This window comes from Pistacia vera, unplaced genomic scaffold (genome assembly GCF_008641045.1).
Source record: "Pistacia vera cultivar Batoury unplaced genomic scaffold, PisVer_v2 Contig760, whole genome shotgun sequence".
NCBI lineage: Eukaryota > Viridiplantae > Streptophyta > Magnoliopsida > Sapindales > Anacardiaceae > Pistacia > Pistacia vera.
This window is the reverse complement of record NW_022196624.1, coordinates 147873-173916: the sequence shown is the minus strand read 5'-3', so window position 1 is coordinate 173916 and position 26044 is coordinate 147873. Positions and strand designations below refer to the sequence as shown.

Sequence of the window (26044 nt, the reverse complement as noted above, 5' to 3'; positions counted from 1 at the left end):
ATTTGTCAAGAGAATAATATTTATATATATATAAATAAAAACCTTTCATCTTTTCTCTTTCTCTTAAATCTCTCTTCAGTATCTCTGCTCTTTTCTCTCTGTTTGTCCTTCCATCCTTTTCTTCGTTCTCACGCTTGCTCAGTTTCTCTTTTTCTCACTCTTTTAAGATCTCCTCCTCCCTCTTCTTCTCTACCGCAAACTACCCACTTACCAGGTACTTCTTCCTTCTTTCCGACTTTTTTCGCCTCATTTACTTATGTTTTCCTTTGATCTGTACTTATTGTTTGTTGTACTATCTCACTGATCTGGATCAAACCCATATTTCAAAATTCGATTTTTCTTTCAGGGTTGTTTTTATTTATTTTTTCTTATTTTTGTGTTGTTTACTTTAGGGTTTTTCAGGGTTTTTGTGCTTTAATGGAATTAGGGTTTGTTATTGCGATTAAATGTGAATTTTTTCCTTGTTTTAGTGGACTTTTTCTTATGGGTATGTTGCATTTTTTACTTTATCTTTGTCTTTTGCTGTTTTTGTCTCTCTTTGCAAATAGCTATCTGGTGTCTGTATGTGTGCTTTGCTCTTTCTGACTGTTGCTTTTATTAGTTAACCTCGCACTTTGCTTGAGTTGATAGAAAAAGATCTTCATTCTTGGATTTTGTCTCCTTTACATGTTTTGATGGCTTCTGGGCTTGCAAACTGATTCAAATTGTTTCTGAATTTATACGGTTCAGCTGTTGTGGTACTTAGTTTATGATACCCCTATTACTAGATTGGAGATTTCTTAAGTTGTGACTGATTTACCTTTTGGTTCTATTTACTTTATGAAGTTTATCTGAACCCAAGGCACGGATCAACTATGAAATCTCTCCTTCCATTCCAGTTTGATTCCACGGTTTCATAGCGTATTCATATTAAACTTGGATGTGCACTTATACACTGAAACAATCTATATCTTAATTTACTTAGTCTTCTGGGGCACTGGAATTGCCTCTGTTTTGTATTTGTATTTCTTGTTTATTTTATAAGTACCTTTTAATATATAGTATAACTACTTGTATTCATAAATAGTAGCCTTTTTTTTATTTAAAAAAAAAAAAAAAATCTTTTCAACAGAAAGGGGCACCTGGTGCATTTTGGAAATGTTCTTTTTATTTAATCTTTTGTTTATAGATATGTTTTGCTAATATGTTAATGTTTTCCTAACTTGTAGATGGCAGCGCAAGAAGGCAGTGCAGCTCCAAGTGCCCAAGTTGTTGGCAATGCCTTTGTGGATCAGTATTACCATATTCTTCACCAGTCCCCGGGTTTGGTGCACAGATTTTACCAGGATTCTAGTTTGCTAAGCCGTCCAGACACCAAAGGTGCTATGACAACAGTGACAACCATGCAAGTAAGTTATCAGGAACTAAGATCGGTAGGAATACACTTGCACATAATTTATATAAATGCATGTTGAAATTTTAATCTTTTGCATCATACTGTTTAAACTTTTTACTAAATCCTGATCCAATTGGAAGATGAGGTATTTACTGGATACTGGTAGGTTTCAGCTGATACCTAAAGATGGATCCAATCATTGTTACACTAAATTAGGTCATTTAACTGGCATGGTTGAATAGTGGTGTTCTATTTAGATGAGGACCTATGCATTATAGTGATTAATCCATTGATCATTGTGTGAGCTATGCATTTCAGTTGTGTTGCATGTGCAAAGGGCATAAGAAATCTGATGCTACTTAGTTTGGAAAGAATGGACGATGAAAATAATTAAGGTTGTAGGTTTTAGAGATTTTTGAGCCTGGAAATGATTAGTTTCTGATAAATAAAATTTATAAAAAAATTAAAAAAATTTTAAAAATTGTGTCATCCGATAAGTGATATCTTGAAGAAGGTACAGATTATAAATAAATGTTACCCTATCCAAACAACAGTCTCGCTATCAATGACAGATTCTTCGGGGTTCGTTTAAATTGATTAGTGTAAAATATGACCTTCAATTAAAATTTGTTAAAATTGAATTGAATTTATGTATTTTACACCTCTGCTTTAGCATAAATTGATCACAAAATTTCATTGTTCAACTTGGAGCAGGCAATCAATGACAAGATTCTGTCCTTGAATTACGAAGATTGCATAGCAGAAATAAAAACGGCTGATGCACAGGAGTCATATGAGAAAGGGGTGATTGTTCTAGTGACTGGATGTTTAACTGGAAAGGACAATGTGAGAAAGAAATTCACTCAAACTTTCTTTCTAGCTCCACAAGACAAAGGCTACTTTGTCTTGAATGATGTTTTTAGATTTGTTGAGGAGAGTGAATCATTGCAAATCAATTCTGACTCAAATAATAGCATTAATGAAAATGCTTTAACAGCCAATGTGACTCAGGCACCAGGTTGGCATAGTTCTATTCTCATGAAAGATCATGCTAAAATTAACTTCAGACTCGAATTATAGAACTGTTCTTTTTTTTTTTTTTTTCTTTTTTTCTTTTTTTCCAGAGCCTGCTCATGATCACGATCATGTTCCAGTGGACCGGGCAATCGCCATTGAAGGTGAAGATCTTGATAATGGTCCTGAAGTCTATGATCCATCTGATAAGGACGAAGGGTCAGTGATCGAAGAAGAAGTTGTTGAACCACCAGTTGTTTCTGTTCAGAGTGAGATTCATACAGTTGATGATTCAGCAACTGTGACTGAGGAGGATCTTCCTCAGAAGAAATCATATGCTTCAATTGTGAGTTGATCTCTTGATGTTTTTAGTTTTATCTTTTGCAACGTTTGGGATTTCTGTTGTTACCCTTTGACAATTATATACTGACTGAGTTTCATATAGTTGAAAGTAGCGAAAGGTAATCCAACACCTAGTCGAGCATATGTCCCTACCAATAAAGTGAAGCCACCACCAGCAAATACTGATCAGCAGTCAGTTGTTTCAGCAAAACCTGCTCCTGCACCAGAAACTTCAGCTACCAGTATTGACAATGCTCCTGAAAGTAGCAGCGTGAATGAGGAAGGTATGCACATGTTACTTTGACTTGAAAGAGTACTGTCTGGACTTTCAGAATTCTTGCTTGGTATGAGACATGCATGTGAACTCATTGTGAACAAGATATGTTTACTATCTATTGAGACACAAAGGTGCTAATTTATGGTGAGATAGAGTTCAATGTGGTAGGATATTTTTTTCTATGTCTGGGTTACATTTTGAAGACATATTAATGATTTATGTATTTGTATGTTTTGCTTAAAAATATATGATCTATTTATATTCTGCTCATTACAGCTGAAGGTTACTCCATATATGTACGGAATTTATCTTTTAGTGCAACACCTGCACAGCTTGAGGAGGCATTTAAGAAATTTGGGCCTATTAAGAAAAATGGCATCCAAGTCAGAAGTAATAAGGTTTGTTTTGGATTATATCTTACTGTACCACACATGACCTTTTTTGTGCAGTTTTTAAAGGTCCTATATTTGTGTTCTGCAGCAAGGATATTGTTTTGGCTTTGTTGCATTTGAGATGCCAAGTTCGGTGCAGAGTGCACTTGAGGTACACTTTTTGCCTCACTATCCCTGCTGTAAATTGTGTTCTATATTATTTGCTTCAAATTAGTATTTTAATTAAAGTTCTAATTTTAGTTGTATGTCTATATCATAGTGTACTAAATAAATAAGCTCAATTTTATATCTTGTGAAGATATTCTTGGCAATTTATGGGAAATGGGAGTTCCTTTTTGCTAATCCATTTCCTAATTACACTTTGAAGAAAAAGAAATGTATTTTCTAATTATGGCTTAGTGCTCTCTGAGGATAAATTTATTTCACAGATTTTCTTTGTCTTTGCCCCATTTTTGAGGGCAATAGAAACATAGGAGAGCATGACATCAGCTATTAGTAGGTTTTCTATTACTCTAATTCTGAGGAGACATGTTTAAAAATATTGTCAAGCAAGACATTCACTAGATTTGTTTTGACGACTTCCTCTGGCACTTCCTTCATCGCTTTACATGAATTTCTCAAAATTAGTGTGTCCAAAATAATGTCCGCCTTACTGCTGGCCCTAGTCGTTTTGTAATGGATCCATCAATTTCTTGGTATGTTCTTTACTTCTTTGTTCTGTATCATACCAGGTGATTATATAAGAAGTTTATAAACTCAGATTTGACACTTTCTTGGCTGCATAGAACTTATAGCATGCAGTTATTTTATGGAGGTGATAAGTTTTTGGTTGTGGAAATTTTAATATAGCTTGTTCTAGTTCAGGCTCAGTTTCCTTTCATAGCTATATTATGGGGATGTACTGAGTTGTAATGGATAAATTGCGGATACCAATTAATTTGTGTTGTAGTTTTTGGGTTTTAGTATTTTATCTTTTCAGAAGTGGTTTTTTACAACTTCATAATAATGAACTTAGTCGGTTGACAGTTGAAGGTGCACAGAATACTATATAACTTTCAAGATATTTCTTTTTTAATAAATATATTCTAGGAACTTAATGAATTACATTAGATGAATAGCACCTATTCAGTTGCCTTATAATTTTGAGGGTTTAAAAGTTTATGTATTGTTAAGTGGTTTCAGAACTTCAATAAATGAATTCTTTAAGACGTAAGGTTAATCTGGGCGAAAAGATAATTCAGTTAATTTAGTTTATTTTGACAAATTTTCAGTTACTTGGATTGCATTTTATCATAAGATAAGAAACAAAGACCCTTTGTCTTCATCGTATTCATGATCTCTAGTGAATGCATTCAATCTGCTGGCTTCTATGATTGCAACTGCAGATTCAACCAGATTGGAAATAAATATATTGTTTACTTTTTGGCCTTTGACTATTTGCTTATGTTAGGTCCTTCTTAGAAGGCCTGACTAAATTGGCAGTGCAAAGGGGTGTTACTGTCTAAGGCTTAACTAAGGATGTTGCTCAAGAGATGAAGCTGGTGGCATAAAAGGATATCCATTCTTTAAACATTGCATGTCTCTCCTGTTAAACTATAAAATCTTAACTCACTTGGTCAATGCGCTCTGTTGGTTTATGATCTTTGTTTCCTTTATTGTCATAGAAGGCTTATTTTGCTCTGTGATTGTGTTTGCTTACATGATTTCCCCATTTTTTCATATACAATATAATTTTGGAACATTTGTATGTTTAAAGATACCAGTAAATGATCGTCTTTGTACTTGTCATGCTACCACATAAATTTTTGGCAAATGCATCATATAAATTTGTGCTTCATAAGAGTTACCAGGAAGTGCTACACATTATATCAAAGTGTCTTTCTTGATTTTTAGTATAATGTTATCTCGGGTGATAGGAGTGGGGAAATTGGGTTAAGTAGGTTTTGGGATCTAACTTTTGGATGTATTGTTGATTGAAGTACTGATGGTTCAATAGCCAACTTTACTTTATCTTGCCTGCTATTGTTTGATTCTGAGCTTATTTGATGCGATGTACTTAAAAAATTAAAAATTACAGGCTTCTCCTATACCAATTGGGGATCGTCAAGCAGATGTTGAGGCAAAGAGAGCAAACTCTCGAGGTTAGTTGACAGTGTAATCATCTTTTTATTAGTTTTGATTACTCATAAGCCAACTTAACTATAATAATATGTATAATTATGTGAAAGATTTAATGATATCACTGGTTATTTGCAGTTAGTGGTGGTGGCGGTGGAAGAGGTAGGTTTTCTTCCGGAAGAGTTATGTTCCGCAATGATAGTTTCAAGGGTCGTGGGAACTTTGGTGGAGGTCGTGGTTATGGCAGGAATGAATTCAGAAACCAAGGTGAGGGTAGGAATGAATTTAGAAGTCAGGGTGAATTTTCAGTGCGACCAAAGGGTTCAAGTGGTGGACGTAGCGGAGAGGGACGGGTGAATCAGAATGGAAATAGAAGGGGTGGCCATCAAGGAGGGGGTAATCGCAGTTCTGTTCCAGCTTGAAACAGTCCAGAAGATCTTTTTTGACAGTACAAAATGAGGGGTTTGAAGATTCTAGAAATTCTTGTCTGATTTTTATAGTTGCAACTGCCTGCTTATGAGAGGATTCTTGCGGTTTCTATTTTATCTTGAGGAACTTCATAAAAAAGCTTACATAACATGGAAGGGTATTTTGGTGCAATCATGTATTTTTTTCATGAAATCATCTGTATTTTCATCTCTCAACCTTTATTTGTGCCCACATTTACACTGAAATTCATAGCAGTAGCGAAATTCAATGAATACTGATTTTGTTGATGTTTTAGTTTGAAGTTTTGATATTTGCCTCTTATTTGGCTCGATGCTACAGCCTACAAATGAACAATGTCCATAGATGACAATTACACAGGAGGATAAAAACTAAAAAGTGTAACAATATCAATTATAAAACTCATTAAGACCAAATTCAGTTCTATTTCTGCAAATTGGATACCAAATTTGCGGCAGCAAAAGCTGCAGAACCACCAGCTACAGAAACTAGAGCAACAACAACTTGCAAGGCAACCTGCCATGGATAATCTTCAGGCACAAGATAAACACAAGAGGGGCCTAAAAGCAGTAGCCCCAAGCTGAGGCTGAACAGAGCCCCTGGTGTTCCAGGATCCGTAGCTGCAGAAAGCACTCCAAACTCTTCTGCTTTAGAGAGGAGACCCAGTTTCTCAATGGCTGATAGAGAGAAACCAAACTTCTCAGCCGCTGATAACAGGCCGGCTTTCTCAGCTTTTGACAGTAGTTTGAGTTGCTCCACTCTTGTTAGTAGCTTGACCGGAGGACTAGTCGCCAGTGGCCGGTTCCTGGGGCCTGGCTCTCCCAGAGGAAACACAACTGTGTTCTGCATTTTTCACCATGAGGCAAATGAGAAAATTGCACTGAAATTCTCAAATGAGCAGATACCACTTTCTGCTAGGTTTTTGTTCTTACAGTTGATTATGAGCACCAGTAACAACATACTAAAAGCAGAATAGTATAAGTAAAAAAGAAAAATTCTTCCTTCTAGGCCAACCCAAACAAGAGTAATGCTCTCATATTATCTACTACAGGTCACGATGGCAGAAAAAAGAGGGTAAGAAACTGACCTTTCTGGAGCTGACGGTTTTGGTGGCAGATGGAAGAGGTTTCTGGGTGGCCATGGATTTAATGACAAGGGCAGATGAATTTGGCGTTCTTGGAGAAGAAGAATGGATGCATGGCGATGGTAGTCCTCCGCTTCTGCTCCCACAAATTGCTGTGGCCTCCATACTCTCTTCAATTCAATTGAATCTCTCTGGAAATTCTGAATGAGTGGTGGACAGCACAGAAGTGGATGATAAATGACTGGGACATCCACGTGTCAGAATACGTGTGGTACCTTTTTTGCATGTTTATTTTGATTGGTTAATGAGAATCCATCTTATTTAAGAAAAATCTACCAATTTATGCAAACAAATTACTATATTTAAGAAAATAACAAATAAAAATAAAACTACCCCTGGACTTTATCTAATAACAAACATTATCCTAATGTTTTTCAAAAAAAAAAAAAAAAAAATCTGTCACTGTTATTGACCCATTAAAAATTTTATTATTATGAGTTAATTTTATATTTATGAATATTTTTATTTATTTTTTTAACACCTAAAATTTAATGTTTATTTCAAAACTTTTGGAGGAATTTTATTATTTGCCCTTTTAGTCAATTGACTAGCAACAACTACATTGTACAGTTTTATCAATGACACTTATCTTTGTTGTTTCCAAGACACGATCTTCTACCGTTTCAAAAGTAGGCAACTGAAACTCTGAATTGAAACTCTAATACTATTAAAACATGAATTAAAAAAGATTTTTTTGTAACTCACTTTATTAATTTATAACCTCCTCATATATAAATTTAGTTAGTTCCACCATAATGACTCTAGAGAGGTTTTACTGAATTGTTCTACATCATCGTAAATCTATAAACTTTGTTTACATTTTACATAAACTATAACATTAAATATTGTAAGATTATACGGAAAAAAAAAAAGGTAGAAATGTTTTTGGATTTTGCTTGTTGAATTTGAATGGTTGTTTGGTTGTTTAAGGTATAATGGATGATTGTTCAAAATAGGGTATTGGTGGTGTTGATGCTTGATTTGACACCAACAATTTTGTATGTGTAAAACGCTAAAAGTCACACGTGAGATAATTATGAAATGTTGATTATAGTGCAGTGGTGATATATTATTTGAAGAAACATAAATAAAAGATTACAAAAAGATATTTTTATATGGTTCGATGCTTGAAGCAATCTTACGTCCACTGCTATTTTATTGTTCTCGCCTATTTTTCTGATATCGCATGTAGACATACACAGAGAGTAATACTTTTTTATAAAAAAAAAAAAAAAATGGTTGAAGCGCGAATGTATGCCCAGCTCTCATACGCCCAACCCCCCTTTGTAGAAGATTGTTGCTCATTAATATAGCTTAGTCCAATGTAACAAATGTTTTTGTAAGTTGTCTTGACACTGGAAACCCCTCCTTAATCATGTCTTAAATGGATAGATTGATATAAATGCTCTTAATAGTCGATCTGGTTTTGATAACTAATGTTATTTTTGTTCATTAGCTCTTGTTGACCTTGATTGATAAGACTGACAGCTCATTTGCCAGTGTATTTTTATCCATAACCGTTGGTAAATAGAATTTGATCAATTTTTGGTTGGTAATTAAAAATTTAATAAGTTTGGGCTAGTGTTAATTGTTAAATTTATGTGGAAGATAAAAACATCATATCCAAAATTATAAATTTTTATTAAGAGATTTTAACAAAATAGAGGTTATAGTTTGATTTCCTAAATTATAACATTTTTTTTTTTAATCATTTCATAAAAATATTGGGGTTTGATTAGCGAAGGAATAATAACAATTTCGTCCCCAAGGTCTGGTCTAAGTTTTTAGCTTTAAAAAACTTTTAGTAATGTTTTGGGTTCCTGTCGTAACTCTTTTTATATGTTTTATATGTAATTTTTATGAAGGATGAAATTGTGATTAAAAAAATAATAATATAGAGGTCACTCTTTCCTAAATTTATATCTTTTTTTTTTTTTTATTCATTTCAAAAAAAAAAATTGGGGCTCAATGTAATTACCCCTTATTATAAATTTAATTGATTTTTTAAATCAATGAAATGGTTCATAGAGGACCTAATTATGTAAAAGTCTATTCAACTTCTATTTTTATATAATTATAAAAAATAAATCTAACTTACCGACCCTTTTGTATTCACGCCAAAAATGAAATTGAAAATTAGTTTAATAAAACCCTAAAAAACCCAAGAGAAGTCAATACCAAATTCTGAATTCATCACCAATTTCAAATAACTTTATTAAAAAAAAAAAAAAAACCAAAAACCAAAAGCCAAAGTGACCTTTCTGTGTTTGATCTCATGTCACAATATTTGTCAAGAGAATAATATTTATATATATATAAATAAAAACCTTTCATCTTTCTCTTTCTCTTAAATCTCTCTTCAGTATCTCTGCTCTTTTCTCTCTGTTTGTCCTTCCATCCTTTTCTTCGTTCTCACGCTTGCTCATTTCTCTTTTTCTCACTCTTTTAAGATCTCCTCCTCCCTCTTCTTCTCTCACCGCAAACTACCCACTTACCAGGTACTTCTTCCTTCTTTCCGACTTTTTTCGCCTCATTTACTTATGTTTTCCTTTGATCTGTACTTATTGTTGTTGTACTATCTCACTGATCTGGATCAAACCCATATTTCAAAATTCGATTTTTCTTTCAGGGTTGTTTTTATTTATTTTTTCTTATTTTTGTGTTGTTTACTTTAGGGTTTTTCAGGGTTTTTGTGCTTAATGGAATTAGGGTTTGTTATTGCGATTAAATGTGAATTTTTTCCTTGTTTTAGTGGACTTTTTCTTATGGGTAGTTGCATTTTTTACTTTATCTTTGTCTTTTGCTGTTTTTGTCTCTCTTTGCAAATAGCTATCTGGTGTCTGTATGTGTGCTTTGCTCTTTCTGACTGTTGCTTTTATTAGTTAACCTCGCACTTTGCTTGAGTTGATAGAAAAGATCTTCATTCTTGGATTTTGTCTCCTTTACATTTTTTGATGGCTTCTGGGCTTGCAAACTGTTTCAAATTGTTTCTGAATTTACGGTTCAGCTGTTGTGGTACTAGTTTATATACCCCTGTACTAGATTGGAGATTTCTTAAGTTGTGATGATTTACCTTTTGGTTCTATTTACTTTATGAAGTTTATCTGAACCCAAGGCACGGATCAACTATGAACTCTCCTTCCATTCCAGTTTGATTCCACGGTTTCATAGCGTATTGAAATTAAACTTGGTGTGCACTTATACACTGAAACATCTATATCTTAATTTACTTAGTCTTCTGGGCACTGGAATTGCCTCTGTTTTGTATTTGTATTTCTTGTTTATTTTATAAGTACCTTTAATATATAGTATAACTACTTGTATTCATAAATAGTAGCCTTTTTTTTTTTTAAAAAAAAAAAAAAAATCTTTTCACAGAAAGGGGCACCTTGTGCATTTTGGAAATGTTCTTTTTATTTGATTTTTGTTTATAGATTTTGTTTTGCTAATATGTTAATGTTTTCCTAACTGTAGATGGCAGCGCAAGAAGGCAGTGCAGCTCCAAGTGCCCAAGTTGTTGGCAATGCCTTGTGGATCATGTATTACCATATTCTTCACCAGTCCCCGGGTTTGGTGCACAGATTTTACCAGGATTCTAGTTTGCTAAGCCGTCCAGACACCAAAGGTGCTATGACAACAGTGACAACCATGCAAGTAAGTTATCAGGAACTAAGATCGGTAGGAATACACTTGCACATAATTTATATAATGCATGTTGAAATTTTAATCTTTTGCATCATACTGTTTAAACTTTTTACTAATCCTGTCCAATTGAAGATGAGTATTTACGGATCTGGTAGGTTTCAGCTGATACCTAAAGGGATCCAATCATTGTTACACTGAATTAGGTCATTTAACTGGCATGGTTGAATAGTGGTGTTCTATTTAGATGAGGACCTATGCATTATAGTGATTAATCCTCTGATCATTGTGTGAGCAATGCATTTCAGTTGTGTTGCATGTGCAAAGGCATAAGAAATCTGATAACAATGCTACTTAGTTTTGAAATAATGGACGATGAAAAATTAAGGTTGTAGGTTTTAGAGATTTTTGAGCCTGGAAATGATTAGTTTCTGATAATAAAATTTTTAAAGCATTTCGATAATTTTACAGTTGTGTTCATCCGATAAGTGATATCTTGAAGAAGGTACAGATTATACAATGTTCCCTATCCAAACAACAGTCTCGCTATCAATGACAGATTCTTCGGGGTTTGTTTAAATTGATTAGGGTAAAATATGACCTTCAATTAAAATTGAATTGAATTTGTATTTTTACACCTCTGCTTTAGCATAATTGATCACAAAATTTCATTGTTCAACTTGGAGCAGGCAATCAATGACAAGATTCTGTCCTTGAATTACGAAGATTGCATAGCAGAAATAAAAACGGCTGATGCACAGGAGTCATATGAGAAAGGGGTGATTGTTCTAGTGACTGGATGTTTAACTGGAAAGGACAATGTGAGAAAGAAATTCACTCAAACTTTCTTTCTAGCTCCACAAGACAAAGGCTACTTTGTCTTGAATGATGTTTTTAGATTTGTTGAGGAGAGTGAATCATTGCAAATCAATTCTGACTCAATAATACATTAATGAAAATGCTTAACAGCCAATGTGACTCAGGCACCAGGTTGGCATAGTTCTATTCTCATGAAAGATCATGCTAAAATTAACTTCAGACTAGAATTATAGAACTGTTTTTTTTTTTTTTTTTTTTTTTTTCCAGAGCCTGCTCATAATCACGATCATGTTCCAGTGGACCGGGCAATTGCCATTGAAGGTGAAGATCTTGATAATGGTCCTGAAGTCTATGATCCATCTGATAAGGAGGAAGGGTCAGTGATCGAAGAAGAATTGTTGAACCACCAGTTGTTTCTGTTCAGAGTGAGATTCATACAGTTGATGATTCAGCAACTGTGACTGAGGAGGATCTTCCTCAGAAGAAATCATATGCTTCAATTGTGAGTTGATCTCTTGATGTTTTTAGTTTTATCTTTTGCAACTTTTGGGATTTCTTTGTTACCCTTTGACAATTATATACTGACTGAGTTTCATATAGTTGAAAGTAGCGAAAGGTAATCCACACCTAGTCGAGCATATGTCCCTACCAATAAGTGAAGCCACCACCAGCAAATACTGATCACAGTCAGTTGTTTCAGCAAAACCTGCTCCTGCACCAGAAACTTCAGCTCCCAGTATTGACAATGCTCCTGAAAGTAGCAGCGTGAATGAGGAGGTATGCCACTGTTACTTTGACTTGAAGAGTACTGTCTGGACTTTCAGAATTCTTGCTTGGTATGAGACATGCATGTGAACTCATTGTGAACAAGATATGTTTACTATCTATTGAGACACAAAGGTGCTAATTTATGGTGAGATAGAGTTCAATGTGGTAGGATATTTTTTCTATGTCTGGGTTACATTTTGAAGACATATTAATGATTATGTATTTGTATGTTTTGCTTAAAAATATATGATTATTTATATTCTGCTCATTACAGCTGAAGGTTACTCCATATATGTACGGAATTTATCTTTTAGTGCAACACCTGCACAGCTTGAGGAGGCTTTAAGAATTTGGGCCTATTAAGAAATGGCATCCAGTCAGAAGTAATAAGGTTGTTTTGGATTATATCTTACTGTACCACACATGACCTTTTTTGCAGTTTTTAAAGGTCCTATATTTGTGCTCTGCAGGATATTGTTTTGGCTTTGTTGCATTTGAGATGCCAAGTTCTGCAGAGTGCACTTGAGGTACACTTTTTGCCTCCTATCCCTGCTGTAAATTGTGTTCTATATTATTTGCTTCAAATAGTATTTTAATTAAAGTTCTAATTTTAGTTGTATGTCTATATCATAGTGTACAAATAAATAGCTCAATTTATATCTTGTGAAGATATTCTTGGCAATTTATGGAATGGGAGTTCCTTTTTGCTAATCCATTTCCTATTACACTTTGAAGAAAAAGAAATGTATTTTCTAATTATGGCTTAGTGCTCTCTGAGGATAAATTATTTCACAGATTTCTTTGTCTTTGCCCCATTTTTGAGGGCAATAGAAACATAGAGAGCATGACATCAGCTATTATAGTTTTCTATTACTCTATTCTGAGGAGCATGTTTAAAAATATTGTCAAGCAAGACATTCACTAGATTTGTTTTGACGACTTCTCTGGCACTTCCTTCATCACTTTACATGAATTTCTCAAATTAGTGTGTCCAAAATATGTCCGCCTTACTGCTGGCCTAGTCGTTTTGTAATGGATCCATCAATTTCTTGGTATGTTCTTTACTTCTTTGTTCTGTATCATACCAGGTGATATATAAGAAGTTTATAAACTCAGATTTGACACTTTCTTGGCTGCATAGAACTTATAGCATGCGTTATTTTATGGAGGTGATAAGTTTTTGGTTGTGGAAATTTTAATATAGCTTGTTCTAGTTCAGGCTCAGTTTCCTTTTATAGCTATATTATGGGGATGTACTGAGTTGTAATGGATATTTTGCGGATACCAATTAATTTTGTTGGTTTTTGGTTTTAGTATTTTATCTTTTCGGAAGTGTTTTTACAACTTCATAATATGAACTTATCGGTTGACAGTTGAAGGTGCACAGAATACTATATAACTTGTCAAGATATTCTTTTTTATAATTTATTCTGGGAACTTAATGAATTACATTAGATGAATAGCACCTATTCAGTTGCCTTTAATTTTGAGGTTTAAAAGTTTATGTATTGTTAAGTGGTTTCAGAACTTCAATAAATGAATTCTTTAAGACGTAAGGTTAATCTGGGATAAAAGATAATTCAGTAATTTAGTTTATTTTGACAAATTTTCAGTTACTTGGATTGCATTTTATCATAAATAAGAAACAAAGACCCTTTGTCTTCATCGTATTCTGATCTCTAGTGAATGCATTCAATCTGCTGGCTTCTATGATGCAACTGCAGATTCAACCAGATTGGAAATAAATATATTGTTCCTTTGGCCTTTGACTATTGCTTATGTTAGGTCCTTCTTAGAAGGCCTGACTAATTGGCAGTGCAAGGGTTGTTACTGTCTAGGCTTAACTAAGGATAGATGTGCTCAAGAGATGAAGCTGTGGCATAAAAGGATATCCATTCTTTAACATTGCATGTCTCTCCTGTTAAACTATAAAATCTTAACTCACTTGGTCAATGCGCTCTGTTGGTTTATGATCTTTTGTTTCCTTTATTGTCATAGAAGGCTTATTTTGCTCTGTTTGTGTTTGCTTACATGATTTCCCATTTTTTTCATATACAAATATTTTGGAACATTGTATGTTTGGTCTTGAGTTCAAATTGCGGAGACCACCTAATGGTTTTAGCCCATTTTCAGCCCATGAATATATAATGGTAAAAAAGGGTATTCTTATTTAGGATCAATTATTTTAAAAATTGATTAAAAAATAGCATAAATCACATAAATTAAGGATATAAAACACAAGATTGTGTTATAGTTTTGTTAAGTTAAAAGAGTATTTCATTCTTTGAACAAAATTTTATTATCTTTGACGGTCCATGTTTATTCTTCTGTCTTTTTCCCATCTTATCTTTCTTCTTCCTCCCTTCTTTTTCAATTTAAAAGTCAAAACACAAAACGGTTGGCACAAGATGAAATTTGGCTTTTTGTGCGAAAGTAGTTATTTTCAGTCTCAATCATTTAAATTATTGGTATTTATATTTATTTTTCATCAAACAAATGTTATCTTTTGTAGAAAATCATAGGTACCCTTTTTTTATTATTTCATACCTTATTTCCTATCCTATTCCTAAAATATCTGTTTGTTTAATTATTTAGAAAATACTTTATATTTTTAAATTATTTTTAGACCCCTTAAGTTTATTAATTTAATCAAACACCCCTAGAAAAAAAGTTTAAAAATTAACAAAAACACCACCACTGGAATCTGTCTAGAAAATGGCTTTACGACACAGACCGATCGGATCTGGCCGGTCATGCATCGATATGGTCTTTTCCGGCCAGATCTGGCTGTCGACAACCGCAAAAGGCCAAATTTGGCCATCAATGATGACCAAGATCTGGCCTTTTCCACTGTGGATCTGACTGGAAAAGGCCAGATCGACGAATTATAGGCTAGTTGCTGTCGTTTCTACACCGTTGTGACCGATTTCGGCAACCACCATATCTGGCAACTATGGGTGGGTGGGTGGGGGTGTTTTTGTTATTTTACAAAAAATTTATATATTGGGGTGTTTAGTTAACCTATAGGGTTTTTTTGTTAAATTTTAAATTTTACCTCATAATACTCACCATGTTCAACTGCCCAATAATATTCCCAAAATCATATCCAAAATAAAAAACCAAACGGACCCCTAACTATTCTCACCATGATATCGTGATCTTGTTGATATTACTCAAAAAGCACGAAACATATGTTTGCATATTTGTCCATAGTTTGGAAACTCTGACGTAGGTCCAAGAGCATGGTAACTTATATACAGTAAAGTCTCTTTATAGTGATATACTATATAGAAATAAACTCTACGTAATCATAAAAAATTATATTCCCAATTTGGGATAGTTATAAACAAGAATAAACTCCACATTGTAATAAGTTATAATGTTTTTAATTTCCGTCTTAAGGAAAATTGTCTCTACATAATAATAATTATTTGTATATTTAAAAAAGAATATGTTATGTTACATTAAATGTTTAAGATGAAATAAAAATATTTATCTAAAGTTGTTTGGGATAATGATTTATTTCTTAGAGTTGTTATTACATCTTTTAACTTGCAGGTACATTACTCGCTGTCATTGACATTTTTTTGTTGAAGCCAAAACATTTGTAGCTTCTCAAGCATGTTTAGAGCTTCTTGGCATGAGAATTTTTATATTTCTGTACTATCATCCTCATTATTATTTCCTTTTTTTTTTCTTGTCTAATTGTAGCAATGATTTCTTATTCAGTTAAAGTATACGTGACTTGTTGCTTATTTGAATGATTGAAGAAGACAATGGGTGCATTTGGTTTATTATTTTGGATAGGATTTTGAGAATAATATTGGGTAGTTGGATAGGGGAGTATTACAAGGTAAAATTTAAAAATTTATGAAAAAGCCCCTAGGTTTGCTAATTTAATTAAACACCCTAATATATAAAATGACAAAAACACCCCCACTACCTGCAGTGCCAGATTCCAGCCACCACCGCCAGAATTTGGCCGGAAAATCACTTTACGACACAGACCAGTCGGATCTGTGTCGTAATGCGTCATTATGGCCTTTTCCAATTAGATCTACGGCTTGCTGTGGTCGCGACGGCTGGAAAAGGCAAAACGACGGCCATATCTAGTGGATCTGGCCGGAAAATGCCAGATCGGTGAACTTCCGGCCATTTCTGGTCGACAGGTAGGCCGTTGTACAGATTCCGGCTACCACCAACGGTGGTTGCTGGAATATGGCAAGTATGGGTCGCAGGGGTGTTTTTGCTAATTTTTAAACTTTTTTCCAGGGGATATTTAATGAAATTAATAACCTTATGGGATCTAAAAGTAATTAAAAAAATATGGTAATATTTCTGAAATAATGTGTCAAACATTAGTTGGAGAATAGGATTGGGAATATGAGCAGAAATAATAAGCCAAACATGCCAATTAATATCCATTCAATTAGTATAGTGAAGTTATTGAATCTAATCACTTAATTCTACAATGACTCTTTGATTTTCCTCATCCACGTCATTTGTAACTTGCAATTCATCGACATCGGAGTCCTAATTTTGCAATGCTTAAAACAATTGGCAATTGTCCGTGGCTTCACATCAATTGACTATGCAACAACTACATTGTACAGTTTTATCAATGACACTTATCTTTGTTGGTTCCAAGACACGATCTTCTATCCGTTTCAAAAGTAGGCAACTGAAACTCTGAATTGAAACTCTAATACTATTAAAACATGAATTATAAAAAAGATTTTTTTGTAACTACATCTTTATTAAGTTATAACCTCCTCATAATAATAAAATTAGTTAGTTCCACCATAATGACTCTAGAGAGGTTTTACTGAATTGTTCTACATCATCGTAAATCTATAAACTTTTGTTTACATTTTACATAAACTTATAACATTAAATATTATGTAAGATTATACGGAAAAAAAAAAAGGTAGAAATGTTTTTGGATTTTGCTTGTTGAATTTGAATGGTTGTTTGGTTGTTTAAGGTAGTAATGGATGATTGTTCAAAATATGGTATTGGTTGGTGTTGATGCTTGATTTTGACACCAACAATTTTGTATGTGTAAAACGCTAAAAAGTCACACGTGAGATAATTATGAAAGTTGATTATAGTGCAGTGGTGATATATATTTGAAGAAACATAAATAAAAGATTAACAAAAGATATTTTTATAATGGTTCGGATGCTTGAAGCAAATCTTACGTCCACTGCTATTTTATTGTTCTCGACTATTTTTCTGATATCGCATGTAAGACATACACAGATAGAGTAATACTTTGTTTATAAAAAAAAAAAAAAATAATGGTTGAAGCGCGAATGTATGCCCAGCTCTCATACGCCCAACCCCCCTTTGTAGAAGATTGTTGCTCATTAATATAGCTTAGTCCAATGTAACAAATGTTTTTGTAAGTTGTCTTGACACGTGGAAACCCCTCCTTAATCATGTCTTAAAATGGATATGATTGATATAAATGCTCTTAATAGTCGATCTGGTTTTGATAACTAATGTTATTTTGTTCATTAGCTCTTGTTGAACCTTGATTGATAAGACTGACAGCTCATTTGCCAGTGTATTTTTATCCATAACCGTTGGTAAATAGAATTTGATCAATTTTTGGTTGGTAATTAAAAATTTAATAAGTTTTAGGGCTAGTGTTAATTGTTAAATTTATGTGGAAGATAAAAACATCATATCCAAAATTAATAAATTTTTATTAAGAGATTTTAACAAAATAGAGGTTATAGTTTGATTTCCTAAATTTATAACATTTTTTTTTTTAATCATTTCATAAAAATATTGGGGTTTGATTAGCGAAGGAATAATAACAATTTCGTCCCCAAGGTCTGGTCTAAGTTTTTAGCTTTATAAAAACTTTTAGTAATGTTTTGGTTCCTGTCGTAACTCTTTTTATATGTTTTATTAGTAATTTTTATGAAGGATGAAATTGTGATTAAAAAAAAAATAATAATGAGAGGTCACTCTTTCCTAAATTTATATCTTTTTTTTTTTTTTATCATTTCATAAAAAAAAAAAATTGGGGCTCAATGTAATTACCCCTTAATATATAAATTTAATTGATTTTTTAAATCAATGAAATGGTTCATAGAGGACCTAATTATGTAAAAGTCTATTTCAGACTTCTATTTTTATATAAATTATAAAAAAATAAAATCTAATCTTACCGACCCTTTTGTATTCACGCCAAAAATGAAATTGAAAATTAGGTTAATAAAACCCTAAAAAAACACAAGAGAAGTCAATACCCAAATTCTGAAATTCATCACCAATTTCAAATAACTTTAATTAAAAAAAAAAAAAAAAAAACCAAAAACCAAAGCCAAAAGTGACCTTCTGTGTTTGATCTCATGTCACAATATTTGTCAAGAGAATAATATTTTATATATATAAATAAAAACCTTTCATCTTTCTCTTTTATTAATCTCTCTCAGTATCTCTGCTCTTTTCTCTCTGTTTGTCCTTCATCCTTTTCTTCGTTCTCACGCTTGCTCAGTTTCTCTTTTTCTCACTCTTTTAAGATCTCCTCCCCTCTCTTCTCTACCGCAAACTACCCACTCTACGGTACTTCTTCTTCTTTCCGACTTTTTTCGCCTCATTTACTTATGTTTCCTTTGATCTGTACTTATTGTTTGTTGTACTATCTCACTGATCTGGATCAAACCCATATTTCAAAATTCGATTTTCTTTCAGGGTTGTTTTTATTTTTTCTTATTTTGTGTTGTTTACTTTAGGGTTTTTCAGGGTTTTGTGCTTTAATGGAATTAGGGTTTGTTATTGCGATTAAATGTGAATTTTTTCCTTGTTTTAGTGGACTTTTCTTATGGGTATGTTGCATTTTTACTTTATCTTTGTCTTTGCTGTTTTTGTCTCTCTTTGCAAATAGCTATCTGGTGTCTGTAGGTGCTTTGCTTTTCTGACTGTTGCTTTTATTAGTTAACCTCGCACTTTGCTTGAGTTGATAGAAAAGATCTTCATTGGATTTTGTCTCCTTTACATGTTTTGATGGCTTCTGGGCTTGCAAACTGTTTCAAATTGTTTCTGAATTTATACGGTTCAGCTGGTGTGGTATTAGTTTATGATACCCCTAGTACTAGATTGGAGATTTCTTAAGTTGTGAATGATTTACCTTTTGGTTCTATTTACTTTATGAAGTTTATCGAACCCAAGGCACGGATCAACTATGAAATCTCTCCTTCCATTCCAGTTGATTCCACGGTTTCATAGCGTATTGAATTAAACTTGGATGTGCACTTAACATGAAACAATCTATATCTTAATTTACTTAGTCTTCTGGGGCACTGGAATTGCCTCTGTTTTGTATTTGTATTTCTTGTATTTTATAAGTACCTTTTAATATATAGTATAACTTCTTGTATTCATAAATAGTAGCCTTTTTTTTTTTAAAAAAAAAAAAAAATCTTTTCGACAGAAAGGGGCACCTTGTGCATTTTGGAAATGTTCTTTTTATTTGATCTTTTGTTTATAGATTTGTTTTGCTAATATGTTAATGTTTTCCTAACTTGTAGATGGCAGCGCAAGAAGGCAGTGCAGCTCCAAGTGCCCAAGTTGTGGCAATGCCTTTGTGGATCAGTATTACCATATTCTTCACCGTCCCCGGGTTTGGTGCACAGATTTTACCAGGATTCTAGTTTGCTAAGCCGTCCAGACACCAAAGGTGCTATGACAACAGTGACAACCATGCAAGTAAGTTATCAGGAACTAAGATCGGTAGGAATACACTTGCACATAATTTATATAAATGCATGTTGAAATTTTAATCTTTTGCATCATACTGTTTAAACTTTTTACTAAATCCTGATCCAATTGGAAGATGAGGTATTTACTGGATACTGGTAGGTTTCAGCTGATACCTAAAGATGGATCCAATCATTGTTACACGAATTAGGTCATTTAACTGGCATGGTTGAATAGTGGTGTTCTATTTAGATGAGGACCTATGCATTATAGTGATTATCCTTGATCATTGTGTGAGCAATGCATTCAGTTGTGTTGCATGTGCAAAGGGCATAAGAAATCTGATAAACAAATGCTACTTAGTTTTGAAATAATGGACGATGAAAATAAATTAAGGTTGTAGGTTTTAGAGAGTTTTGAGCCTGGAAATGATTAGTTTCTGATAAATAAAATTTTTAAGCATTTCGATAATTTTTACAGTTGTGTCATCCGATAAGTGATATCTGAAGAAGGTACAGATTATAAAAATGTTACCCTATCCAAACAACAGTCTCGCTATCAATGACAGATTCTTCGGGGTTTGTTTAAATTGATTAGGGTAAAATATGACCTTCAATTAAAATTGAATTGAATTTATGTATTTTACACCTCTGCTTAGCATAAATGATCACAAAAATTTCATTGTTCAACTTGGAGCAGGCAATCAATGACAAGATTCTGTCCTTGAATACGAAGATTGCATAGCAGAAATAAAAACGGCTGATGCACAGGAGTCATATGAGAAAGGGGTGATTGTTCTAGTGACTGGATGTTAACTGGAAAGGACAATGTGAGAAAGAAATTCACTCAAACTTTCTTTCTAGCTCCACAAGACAAAGGTACTTTGTCTTGAATGATGTTTTTAGATTTGTTGAGGAGAGTGAATCATTGCAAATCAATTCTGACTCAAATAATAGCAATGAAAAATGCTGTAACAGCCAATGTGACTCAGGCACCAGGTTGGCATAGTTCTATTCATGAAAGATCATGCTAAAATTAACTTCAGACTAGAATTATAGAACTGTGTTTTTTTTTTTTTTTTTTTTTTCCAGAGCCTGCTCATAATCACGATCATGTTCCAGTGGAACGGGCAATTGCCATTGAAGGTGAAGATCTTGATAATGGTCCTGAAGTCTATGATCCATCTGATAAGGAGGAAGGGTCAGTGATCGAAGAAGAAGTTGTTGAACCACCAGTTGTTCTGTTCAGAGTGAGATTCATACAGTTGATGATTCAGCAACTGTGACTGAGGAGGATCTTCCTCAGAAGAAATCATATGCTTCAATTGTGAGTTGATCTCTTGATGTTTTTAGTTTTATCTTTTGCAACTTTTGGGATTTCTTTTGTTACCCTTGACAATTATATATGACTGAGTTTCATATAGTTGAAAGTAGCGAAAGGTAATCCAACACCTAGTCGAGCATATGTCCCTACCAATAAAGTGAAGCCACCACCAGCAAATACTGATCAGCAGTCAGTTGTTTCAGCAAAACCGCTCCTGCCACCAGAAACTTCAGCTCCAGTATTGACAATGCTCCTGAAAGTAGCAGCGTGAAGAGGAAGGTATGCACATGTTACTTTGACTTGAAAGAGTACTGTCTGGACTTTCAGAATTCTTGCTTGGTATGAGACATGCATGTGAATCATTGTGAACAAGATATGTTTACTATCTATTGAGACACAAGGTGCTAATTTATGGTGAGATAGAGTTCAATGTGGTAGGATATCTTTTTCTATGTCTGGGTTACATTTTGAAGACATATTAATGTTTATGTATTTGTATGTTTTGCTTAAAAAATGATGATCTATTTATTCTGCTCATTACAGCTGAAGGTTACTCCATATATGTACGGAATTATCTTTTAGTGCAACAACTGCACAGCTTGAGGAGGCGTTTAAGAAATTTGGCCATATAAGAAAAATGGCATCCAAGTCAGAAGTAATAAGGTTCGTTTTGGATTATATCTTACTGTACACACACATGACCTTTTTGTGCAGTTTTTAAAGGTCCTATATTTGTGCTCTGCAGCAAGGATATTGTTTTGCTTTGTTGCATTTGAGATGCCAAGTTCGGTGCAGAGTGCACTTGAGGTACACTTTTTGCTCACTATCCCGCTGTAAATTGTGTTCTATATTATTTGCTTCAAATCAGTATTTTAATTAAAGTTCTAATTTTAGTTGTATGTCTATATCATAGTGTACAAAATAAATGAGCTCAATTTATATCTTGTGAAGTATTCTTGGCAATTTATGGGCAATGGGAGTTCCTTTTGCTAATCCATTTCCTAATTACACTTTGAAGAAAAAAAATGTATTTCTAATTATGGCTTAGTGCTCTTGAGGATAAATTTATTTCACAGATTTTCTTTGTCTTTGCCCCATTTTTGAGGGCAATAGAAACATAGGAGAGCATGACATCAGCTATTAGTAGGTTTCTATTACTCTAATTCTGAGGAGGGATGTTTAAAAATATTGTCAAGCAAGACATTCACTAGATTTGTTTTGACGACTTTCTTGGCACTTCCTTCATCACTTTACATGAATTTCTCAAAATTAGTGTGTCCAAAATAATGTCCGCCTTACTGCTGGCCTAGTCGTTTTGTAATGGATCCATCAATTTCTGGTAGTTCTTTACTTCTTTGTTCTGTATCATACCAGGTGATATATAAGAAGTTTATAAACTCAGATTTGACATTTCTTGGCTGCATAGAACTTATAGCATGCAGTTATTTATGGAGGTGATAAGTTTTTGGTTGTGGAAATTTTAATATAGCTTGTTCTAGTTCAGGTCAGTTTCCTTTATAGCTATATTATGGGGATGTACTGAGTTGTAATGGATAATTGCGGATACCAATAATTTATGTTGTCGTTTTGGATTTTAGTTTTATCTTTTCGGAAGTGGTTTTTACAACTTCATAATAATGAACTTAGTCGGTTGACAGTTGAAGGTGCACAGAATACTATATAACTTGTCAAGATATTCTTTTTTAATGAATGTATTCTGGGAACTTAATGAATTACATTAGATGAATAGCACCTATTCAGTTGCCTTGTAATTTGAGAGTTTAAAAGTTTATGTATTGTTAAGTGGTTTCAGAACTTCAATAAATGAATTCTTTAAGACGTAAGGTTAATCTGGGATAAAAGATAATTCAGTTAATTTAGTTTATTTTGACAAATTTTCAGTTACTTGGATTGCATTCATAAGATAAGAAACAAAGACCCTTTGTCTTCATCGTATTCGTGATCTCTAGTGAATGCATTCAATCTGCTGGCTTCTATGATCGCAACGGCAGATTCAACCAGATTGGAAATAAATATATTGTTCGCTTGGCCTTTGACTATTTGCTTATGTTAGGTCCTTCTTAGAAGGCCTGACTAAATTGGCAGTGCATAGGGTGTTACTGTCTGAGGCTAACTAAGGCATAAGGATGTTGCTCAAGAGATGAAGCTGTGGCATAAAGGATATCCATTCTTTAAACATTGCATGTCTCTCCTGTTAAACTATAAAATCTTAACTCACTTGGTCAATGCGCTCTGTTGGTTATGATCTTTGTTCCTTTATTGTCATAGAAGGCTTATTTTGCTCTGTGATTGTGTTTGCTACATGATTTCCCATTTTTCATATACAATATAATTTTGGAACATTTGTATGTTTTAAAGATACCAGTAAATGATGTCTTTGTACTTGTCATGCTACCACATAAATTTTTGGCAAATGCATCATATAAATTTGTGCTTCATAAGAGTTACCAGGAAGTGCTACACATTATATCAAAGTGTCTTTCTTGATTTTTAGTATAATGTTATCTCGGGTGATAGGAGTGGGGAAATTGGGTTAAGTAGGTTTTGGGATCTAACTTTTGGATGTATTGTTGATTGAAGTACTGATGGTTCAATAGCCAACTTTACTTTATCTTGCCTGCTATTGTTTGATTCTGAGCTTATTTGATGCGATGTACTTAAAAAATTAAAAATTACAGGCTTCTCCTATACCAATTGGGGATCGTCAAGCAGATGTTGAGGCAAAGAGAGCAAACTCTCGAGGTTAGTTGACAGTGTAGTCATCTTTTTATTAGTTTTGACTACTCATAAGCCAACTTAACTATAATAATATGTATAATTATGTGAAAGATTTAATGATATCACTGGTTATTTGCAGTTAGTGGTGGCGGCGGTGGAAGAGGTAGGTTTTCTTCCGGAAGAGTTATGTTCCGCAATGATAGTTTCAAGGGTCGTGGGAACTTTGGTGGAGGTCGTGGTTATGGCAGGAATGAATTCAGAAACCAAGGTGAGGGTAGGAATGAATTTAGAAGTCAGGGTGAATTTTCAGCGCGACCAAAGGGTTCAAGTGGTGGACGTAGCGGAGAGGGACGGGTGAATCAGAATGGAAATAGAAGGGGTGGCCATCAAGGAGGGGGTAATCGCAGTTCTGTTCCAGCTTGAAACAGTCCAGAAGATCTTTTTTGACAGTACAAAATGAGGGGTTTGAAGATTCTAGAAATTCTTGTCTGATTTTTATAGTTGCAACTGCCTGCTTATGAGAGGATTCTTGCGGTTTCTATTTTATCTTGAGGAACTTCATAAAAAAGCTTACATAACATGGAAGGGTATTTTGGTGCAATCATGTATTTTTTTCATGAAATCATCTGTATTTTCATCTCTCAACCTTTATTTGTGCCCACATTTACACTGAAATTCATAGCAGTAGCGAAATTCAATGAATACTGATTTTGTTGATGTTTTAGTTTGAAGTTTTGATATTTGCCTCTTATTTGGCTCGATGCTACAGCCTACAAATGAACAATGTCCATAGATGACAATTACACAGGAGGATAAAAACTAAAAAGCGTAACAATATCAATTATAAAACTCATTAAGACCAAATTCAGTTCTATTTCTGCAAATTGGATACCAAATTTGCGGCAGCAAAAGCTGCAGAACCACCAGCTACAGAAACTAGAGCAACAACAACTTGCAAGGCAACCTGCCATGGATAATCTTCAGGCACAAGATAAACACAAGAGGGGCCTAAAAGCAGTAGCCCCAAGCTGAGGCTGAACAGAGCCCCTGGTGTTCCAGGATCCGTAGCTGCAGAAAGCACTCCAAACTCTTCTGCTTTAGAGAGGAGACCCAGTTTCTCAATGGCTGATAGAGAGAAACCAAACTTCTCAGCCGCTGATAACAGGCCGGCTTTCTCAGCTTTTGACAGTAGTTTGAGTTGCTCCACTCTTGTTAGTAGCTTGACCGGAGGACTAGTCGCCAGTGGCCGGTTCCTGGGGCCTGGCTCTCCCAGAGGAAACACAACTGTGTTCTGCATTTTTCACCATGAGGCAAATGAGAAAATTGCACTGAAATTCTCAAATGAGCAGATACCACTTTCTGCTAGGTTTTTGTTCTTACAGTTGATTATGAGCATCAGTAACAACATACTAAAAGCAGAATAGTATAAGTGAAAAAGAAAAATTCTTCCTTCTAGGCCAACCCAAACAAGAGTAATGCTCTCATATTATGTACTACAGGTCACGATGGTAGAAAAAAAGAGGGTAAGAAACTGACCTTTCTGGAGCTGACGGTTTTGGTGGCAGATGGAAGAGGTTTCTGGGTGGCCATGGATTTAATGACAAGGGCAGATGGATTTGGCGTTCTTGGAGAAGAAGAATGGATGCATGGCGATGGTAGTCCTCCGCTTCTGCTCCCACAAATTGCTGTGGCCTCCATACTCTCTTCAATTCAATTGAATCTCTCTCTCTCTCTCTCTCTGTGGAAATTCTGAATGTGTGATGGACAGCACAGAAGTGGATGATAAATGACTGGGACATCCACGTGTCAGAATACGTGTGGTACCTTTTTTGCATGTTTATTTTGATTGGTTAATGAGAATCCATCTTATTTAAGAAAAATCTACCAATTTATGCAAACAAATTACTATATTTAAGAAAATAACAAATAAA

At 34.0% G+C, this 26044-nt stretch overlaps 3 protein-coding genes and 2 pseudogenes across 4 annotated transcripts; 3 read left to right on the top strand and 2 right to left on the bottom strand.

Moving 5' to 3' along the window:
- The first annotated feature begins 52 nt into the window (after nt 1-52).
- LOC116116071 (nuclear transport factor 2-like) lies at nt 53-6241 on the top strand. 2 transcript variants are annotated; one of them, XM_031402171.1, is made up of 9 exons: nt 53-214; nt 1209-1388; nt 2090-2393; nt 2530-2735; nt 2835-3015; nt 3285-3406; nt 3489-3551; nt 5478-5541; nt 5657-6241. In XM_031402171.1, exons 2-9 carry the CDS (start codon nt 1209-1211, stop codon nt 5938-5940), a joined length of 1404 nt encoding a protein of 467 aa, XP_031258031.1. In that variant the 5' UTR covers nt 53-214; the 3' UTR covers nt 5941-6241. The 2 variants fall into 2 exon arrangements, with proteins under 2 accessions (XP_031258031.1, XP_031258030.1); XM_031402170.1 differs by having other exon boundaries at nt 2500-2735.
- On the bottom strand, nt 6223-25873 carry LOC116116073. Its single transcript, XM_031402173.1, has 3 exons — nt 25834-25873; nt 7053-7236; nt 6223-6808 (listed from the first exon to the last, which is right to left on the bottom strand). Exons 2-3 carry the CDS (start codon nt 7212-7214, stop codon nt 6389-6391), a joined length of 582 nt encoding a protein of 193 aa, XP_031258033.1. The 5' UTR covers nt 7215-7236; nt 25834-25873; the 3' UTR covers nt 6223-6388.
- LOC116116061 lies at nt 10584-13605 on the top strand (annotated as a pseudogene).
- On the top strand, nt 19883-24837 carry LOC116116060 (annotated as a pseudogene).
- Nucleotides 24819-25867, bottom strand: LOC116116072. The gene is made up of 2 exons (XM_031402172.1): nt 25650-25867; nt 24819-25404 (listed from the first exon to the last, which is right to left on the bottom strand). Exons 1-2 carry the CDS (start codon nt 25809-25811, stop codon nt 24985-24987), a joined length of 582 nt encoding a protein of 193 aa, XP_031258032.1. The 5' UTR covers nt 25812-25867; the 3' UTR covers nt 24819-24984.
- Nucleotides 25874-26044: the final 171 nt, after the last annotated feature.

Excerpts from the sequence above, each read along its gene's own strand:
- LOC116116072 (XM_031402172.1), bottom strand. The coding sequence starts at position 25,811 with ATGGAGGCCACAGCAATTTGTGGGAGCAGAAGCGGAGGACTACCATCG. Across the intron at positions 25,405-25,649 it reads AAACCGTCAGCTCCAGAAAG|AACACAGTTGTGTTTCCTCT; the intron begins GTCAGTTTCTTA and ends TGAAAAATGCAG.
- LOC116116073 (XM_031402173.1), bottom strand. The coding sequence starts at position 7,214 with ATGGAGGCCACAGCAATTTGTGGGAGCAGAAGCGGAGGACTACCATCG. Across the intron at positions 6,809-7,052 it reads AAACCGTCAGCTCCAGAAAG|AACACAGTTGTGTTTCCTCT; the intron begins GTCAGTTTCTTA and ends TGAAAAATGCAG.
- LOC116116071 (XM_031402170.1), top strand. The coding sequence starts at position 1,209 with ATGGCAGCGCAAGAAGGCAGTGCAGCTCCAAGTGCCCAAGTTGTTGGC. Across the intron at positions 2,394-2,499 it reads CAATGTGACTCAGGCACCAG|AGCCTGCTCATGATCACGAT; the intron begins GTTGGCATAGTT and ends CTTTTTTTCCAG. Across the intron at positions 2,736-2,834 it reads AGAAATCATATGCTTCAATT|TTGAAAGTAGCGAAAGGTAA; the intron begins GTGAGTTGATCT and ends AGTTTCATATAG.